This window comes from Arachis ipaensis, chromosome B06, assembly GCF_000816755.2.
Source record: "Arachis ipaensis cultivar K30076 chromosome B06, Araip1.1, whole genome shotgun sequence".
Taxonomy (NCBI): Eukaryota; Viridiplantae; Streptophyta; class Magnoliopsida; order Fabales; family Fabaceae; genus Arachis; species Arachis ipaensis.
In genome coordinates this window covers 19213977-19221204 of record NC_029790.2, presented here as the reverse complement: position 1 = coordinate 19221204, position 7228 = coordinate 19213977, and the positions used below count along the sequence as shown (strand labels likewise).

At 33.3% G+C, this 7228-nt stretch overlaps 2 protein-coding genes across 4 annotated transcripts in view; one reads left to right on the top strand and one right to left on the bottom strand.

The window, feature by feature from the left end:
- The window catches only part of LOC107646625 (pentatricopeptide repeat-containing protein At3g63370, chloroplastic-like), a 5459-nt gene extending 4139 nt beyond the window's left edge, over positions 1–1320 (bottom strand). For all 3 annotated transcript variants that reach the window (XM_021104198.1, XM_021104199.1, XM_021104200.1), the window contains exon 1: positions 786–1320. The gene's annotated coding sequence lies outside the window, so the exon portion shown is untranslated. The remainder of the gene's footprint in view (positions 1–785) is intronic.
- Positions 2143–7228, top strand: LOC107646106 (SKP1-like protein 11; the record flags this gene model as incomplete). Its single annotated transcript, XM_016350301.2, is given in 5 exon segments — positions 2143–2161; positions 2570–2626; positions 2748–2813; positions 5796–6094; positions 6791–7228. Coding segments are annotated over 4 exon segments (564 nt in total). The 3' UTR covers positions 6965–7228.

The following is a 7228-nucleotide window of genomic DNA, read 5'->3' as shown; positions in this document are numbered from 1 at the left end:
CGTAATTCAACTGGAATAACTATTTTATAATAAAATAATAAATAGAATATAAATAAATACATTAAAATATAATTATAGTCTAACATAAATCTTAAAATATCATTCAAATTTAAAGTATTATAACAACCAATGTCTTATGATGTTATCAAAGTACAAACTCAAAAGTCAAATAACAAAAGAAAATATCCAAATATAAAATGTCAACGTGAAAATTTCTCATCAATCATAAAAAATCCGCAAAAACTTATACAGAAGAATCAAAAGATGCACAAATGAGTGTTTTTTGGTTGACCCTATCATCCATGATTGAAAGAAAAATTCATTGAATTAACTAACTAATTCAATTTATGCTTTTCTTTATTGAATTAACTTCAAAACTGGCCAATTTATGTTAGCACAACAATTAACAACTTTGACAAAAACTGACAAGATTTAACATAGATTAACAAAGTTTTTAACATAATTTTAAGTTTTTAACAAGGCAAGTACAACAATTAACAAAGTTTCCCAATTTTAACAAACTCAGCACAATGATTAAGAACAGAAAAAAGCACTGAATGTCTGAACGAGGACAAAATTGATCATCAAGAAAATTTAACAACGAAAGAAAAAAAAAATCAAGATTGAGAAGTGAATCAGTAACAAAGTTATCAAATTATCATCAAGCATCAAGACAGTAACAGAGTTATCGAATAAAATATCATCAGGGAGCAAACTCAGCAAAGCCAATCAACCAAGAACAAACACTGAGAACTGAGCCACTGACTGAGCATTCGAGGCATTACCTCCGGAGTGGGTAGTAGGTTTGAGGGAGAGCGCCGGACGTCGGGAAGCTGGCGATAAACACTGGCGAGCTGGCGACGGACGATGGGGAGCTGGCGACGAACACTGGCAAGCTGCCAACGCACACGACGGACGGACGACGGGCAAGAGCTGCGGAGCAGGACCTGGAGATGCTCACGTTGGCGAACTAAGGGAGGATCTTCGAGCACGACGAACCAAGAGGATTAGCGAATGACCGGGTGAGACAGGAGGGCGGCGCGACGGGCGGCTAGGGTGAGACGAACGGCGGCGCGATGGAAGACCTTTGGAACTTGGAAGAGCTGCGTGAGGGAGAGGAGAGTGAAAGACTGAACTCAGAACGGCAAACCCTTTCCCTTTTTTTTTTAATTAAATATCAAAACGGTGTCATTTAAGATGGGTATCGGTTCGGTTCAACCGACCGAGAACCATCCAGGTCAACAGTTTTAGCATGGTTTTTTCATTGACGGTTTCTTTCGGAAGACCGAATGGGGTAATACCATCGGTTCACGGTCCGACTAATCGGTCTGATCTGGTTTTTAGAACTATAGTATATACTCAAAAAAATATATAGAAAAACCAAAATTATAAAAACTAAGAGCTGGTGACGACGACGGCGAGCTGGCGAAGAACACTGGCGAGCTGCCAAGGCACACGACGGACGGACGACGGGCAAGAGCTGCGGAGCAGGACCTGGAGATGCTCGCGTTGGCGAACTAAGGGGGGATCTTCGAGCACGACGAACCAAGAGGATTAGCGAACGACCAGGTGAGACAGGAGGGCGGCGCGACGGGCGGCTAGGGTGAGACGAACAGCGGCGCGATGGAAGACCTTTGGAACTTGGAAGAGCTGCGTGAGGGAGAGGAGAGTGAAAGACTGAAACTCAGAACGGCAGAACCCTTTTCCTTTTTTTTTTTTTAATTAAATATCAAAACGGTGTCATTTAAGATGGGAACCGGTAGTATAAGTGATTCGGTTCATTATTAAAAACCGCTCATGACAGAACCGGAGGAAAACCGTTAAACCGGCCGGTTTTCCTAATGCGACGTAGTTTCGAGAGAGAGAGAGAAAGGGGGGAAGAAGAAGAAGAACGCGTTGCTGGTCTTCGTTACTTTCATTCATTCCTTCACTCAAAGAAAACAAAATGGAAAAACCCTAGCTAGCCTTCACCACCGCCGAATGCGGTGATCCACTGCCGACGTTCGTGGCTGTCCGAGGAGTCTTTCTTCGTACTGTCGGCGTTATCCAAGTCAAACCCCTTGTTCGCTGTCTTCTTCCTCGCTCGGCCCATCCTCCATCGGATTCGTCCTGCTCGCGGTCGTCCTGTCACCGTCGTCGTCGTCTCGTCGCCCTCTCAAAGGTCAGTGGCTTTGGTGTGCACTTGTTCTTCATTTTTCGTTTTATTCTCTGACTCTCTGTTCTGAAATCAACAAATCATTGAATGATTATAGGGTTTTGTGTTTTTGTTGAAATCATTGATTTGCTCTGGCTTTGGCTTGCTGCTGTGGGTTCTGGTGTGCTGTTATGTGTTTTGTGGCTCCGCTGTGCTGCTGCTGCTTTGTGTTTTTGTTGAAATCATAAACGATTAATAGCGAAATTTCCAATAAACAATAGAAACTATAAACGATTCTCTATCCTGTTTTAATATAATTACAATATTCTGCATATCATCATCAACTATGATTTTGATATGTGTTTTTATCACGTATAAATTGCAATGAAATTTAAACGTAAATGTGTTGATATGTTGGTGTATATTCCTTGCCAGGGAAAACGGATGGAGCTTTTGTGCATCAAACAATGGATAAGTGGCCTTCTTCCAACCGTGAGTGAGTTTAAATTGTTTAAAGCTGTTATTCTATTTTATTATATTGAAATAAATCAAATAATTGATTCATAATACAGATTATTCACTAAGTAATTTATATGGCTCTTGCATCTTCTAGGCTATTCTTTAAAAGCTGCTTTGATGATTAACTATGACCCAGTTGGACCATCTCTCTGTCTACCATGTAAGAGGAATTATAATTTACAACTTATATTGAAAATTATTACTGTATTTTTTTTTCCAGAAATAATGGATTGATTTATAATGAATTGGATGCTGACCTCTTTGTTGATTTCATATACAGACTGTAAATATATAAATGACAAACAGAAAATTTCATAGTTAGATATATACAATAATTAATGTAAGCTTGAATTATCTCTTCATAAAAATTGTTTTTCCACTTGAAATTGCTTAATTTTGAAGTACATCTTGCGTTGGTGTGTTTAAGAACTTTGGTAACTGTATACCACCAACTAACTCTGGTTTAAGATGATAGAGGAGCTATATTGAATTATTCTTTTAAGTGTACATCATATGTGACATTAGCCCTATTTTTCTGCATTCTAATTCTTGATTTACTAATTGAAATTATGTCAATTAAAGAAAAGTGGCTTAGTGCATGGTGCATAAAACCTGTTGGTGGAGCACTTGTTAGGCAGGAACCAGAATATTTCTTATTAGCCTGTAAGTACATGAGTCTAAATTTCAATTTCAGAATATTAATTTTTCATTTTATTTTATTTTTTTCAAAAGAAATAGAATTTTAAACAGATTCTTATTGTTATTTATTTATTTTATTCTTATTGTTATTTTATTTTATTATAAAACGATTTTTTTCGGTTAAACCATAGTTAGTCCAATTGAACCAATAAATTAGTTACTAGAACGATTTGATGATTAATCCGATTTTTAAAAACATATTTTTCTTTTAAAAAAAAAAGTGGTACTTTTAAATTTAAAAATATAACAAATTAACAGAATCGGTTACTTTGGCCGCAAAGATTTCATAGTAGTAAAAGATTTATAAAGATCTTCAAAGATTATATCTCTTGAATAAGATAAGATAAGATAATACCCGAAATTATTATATTTATAATTTGTAAATAAGAGATATAAACCAAAAAATAAGAGAGTCGTGGCTGTTATCTACATCATATAAATACAACACAAACTCACGAGTCAGTGTATACACTATACACATAGTCTTTGAACTCCAAACATTTTTGGTTTTCTGATTAATCAAATAGTTGAAGCAATACATTATTATTATTGTTAGTGATGGGTTCGCCGGTGAAGAAGATCATGCTATGCAGTTCGGAAAAGGAGATTTTCAGTGTGGAAGAACAAGTGATGGTGCAACATTCGGTGATCATAAACAACATGATCGAAGATGGGTCGTACAACCATGAAGAGAGCAAGATTCCATTGGATTGCGTTGACTCCAAGACTCTCAAGAAGGTCATCGATTATTGTACACATCACACTCACCACCACAACGACAACCAAGAAGATCTTGAGGCTTGGGATGCTCAATTTCTCAATGTTGATTCTAACGGCCTTTATGATTTGTTGATGGTGATTAATCCTCTTATTCTCTTTTTTTCTCATACACTACTGCACATGCATGTTATGAATATAGATATACTATGATATATTGACGAAGATGACTGAAAAAAAAATAAAAACTGCTTTTGATCTCTCTTCAATTTTTATAATCGCCATTTTTTTTTGTCTTTCCACTGAAAATTAATTAAAAACAAAAAAGAAAAAATATTCTTTTTCCCACAGCTTTTGGTCTTTCTGAACAAAACCGCTTTCTGGGTTCAAACTTTGATAAATGTGTCAAGTGTTGAATATAGCCTTTTATTGTTGTATGGGTGAGTGTGTAATGTGAGTGGATTGTGGTATTTAGAATTAGGGTAAAAAATTAATTTTTAGTTAGTAGTAATTTTAAAATAAATCTCAATTTTTTAGAATTTAGCGTTTTTGGTTAGAATTTAAGAAAAAAAAAATTTCACATCTTATGTTCGTAGTTAATTTTTAAAACTTTTAGATTTTTTAATAAGTATATGTCTACCATGTAAGAGGAATTATAATTTACAACTTATATTGAAAATTATTACTGTATTTTTTTTTCCAGAAATAATGGATTGATTTATAATGAATTGGATGCTGACCTCTTTGTTGATTTCATATACAGACTGTAAATATATAAATGACAAACAGAAAATTTCATAGTTAGATATATACAATAATTAATGTAAGCTTGAATTATCTCTTCATAAAAATTGTTTTTCCACTTGAAATTGCTTAATTTTGAAGTACATCTTGCGTTGGTGTGTTTAAGAACTTTGGTAACTGTATACCACCAACTAACTCTGGTTTAAGATGATAGAGGAGCTATATTGAATTATTCTTTTAAGTGTACATCATATGTGACATTAGCCCTATTTTTCTGCATTCTAATTCTTGATTTACTAATTGAAATTATGTCAATTAAAGAAAAGTGGCTTAGTGCATGGTGCATAAAACCTGTTGGTGGAGCACTTGTTAGGCAGGAACCAGAATATTTCTTATTAGCCTGTAAGTACATGAGTCTAAATTTCAATTTCAGAATATTAATTTTTCATTTTATTTTATTTTTTTCAAAAGAAATAGAATTTTAAACAGATTCTTATTGTTATTTATTTATTTTATTCTTATTGTTATTTTATTTTATTATGGAACAATTTTTTTCTGTTGAACCATAGTTAGACTGATTAAACCAGTAAACTAGTGACTAGATCGGTCCAATTTTCAGAAAACACTATATTTTTCTTTTAAAAAAAAAAGTGGTACTTTTAAATTTAAAAATATAACAAATTAACAGAATCTGTTACTTTTGCCGCAAAGATTTCATAGTAGTAAAAGATTTGTAAAGATCTCCAAAGATTATATCTCTTGAATAAGATAAGATAAGATAATATCTAAAATATTTATAAGTTGTAAATAAAAGATTTAAACCAAAAAATAAGAGAGTCGGTGCTGTTATCTACATCATATAAATACAACACAAACCCTTGAGTCAGTGTATACACTATACACACATAGTCCTTGAACTCTAAACACTTTCGGTTTTCTGATTAATCAAATAGTTGAAGCAATACATTATTATTATTGTTAGTGATGGGTTCCCCGTTGAAGAAGATCATGCTATGCAGTTCGGAGAAGGAGATTTTCAGCGTGGAAGAACAAGTGATGGTGCAACATTCGGTGATCATAAACAACATGATCGAAGATGGGTCGTACAACCATGAAGAGAGCAAGATTCCATTGGATTGCGTTGACTCCAAGACTCTCAAGAAGGTCATCGATTATTGTACACACCACACTCACCACCAGAACGACAACCAAGAAGATCTTGAGGCTTGGGATGCTCAATTTCTCAATGTTGATTCTAACGGCCTTTATGATTTGTTGATGGTGATTAATCCTCTCATTCTCTTTTTTTCTCATACACTACTGCACATGCATGTTATGAATATAGATATACTATTATATATTGACGAAGATGACTGAAAAAAAATAAAAATTGCTTTTGATCACTCTTCAATCTTTATAATCGCCATTTTTTTTGTCTCTCCACTGAAAATTAATTAAAAACAAAAAAGAAAAAATATTCTTTTTCCCACAGCTTTTGGTCTTTCTGAACAAAACCGCTTTCTGGGTTCAAACTTTGATAAATGTGTCAAGTGTTGAATATAGCCTTTTAGTGTTGTGTGGGTGAGTGTGTATTGTGAATGTGTTGTGGTACCTAGAATTAGGGTAAAAAATTAATCTTTAATTAGTAGTTTAATAGTAATATTATATTTTTAATTAATTTTTATTAGAATTTAGAATTTAAAATTTAGAATTTAAAATAAAAAATTTTTTAATTGATTGGTTTTCATCATATACTAACTTTTAAAAAAGTTTCTTATATATAATAGTATATACTTCTAGAGTTCTAGTCTTCTACTATATTTTGCTCTTTCCTTTATTGTTAATGTTAATGTTGATCACATTACCCTCTTAGATTTATTGGCAGCATTTGTAGAACAAACATAAAATAGCATTAATTAGTACCCATTGTAAATTAATTTTGGTATATTTGTATTGATTTCTTTATTGTAAATTTAGGCAGCAAATTATCTTGAGATTAGAAATCTCTTGGATCTGATATACGGAACTATAAAAAATATGATAAAGGGAAAGAAAATAGATGAGATACGCAGAATCTTCAACATCAAAGATCATGGCTTCACTCCTGAAGAGGAAGAACAAAATCGCAAGGAGTACCCACATTTTTATTAGAACAAATCTTGTCTACTCTTTAATTTTATTCTATATGATGATCAACACCTAGTATTCAACATGGGGATGTAAGAAAGTGTTTTGGCTCTTTTGATATCGTACCATTTTCTTTTCAATTGTATATTTAGTTAAAGGGTCCATCTAGTGTACAGATGTAGTTTGGTACAGATTTACAGATTTTTGTTTTTATTTGGTTGTTTATTGATTTAAAAGCGTGTCACTAAAAGTGTTACTTAAAGAGAAAGTGTTACCCTTAATCGTTAA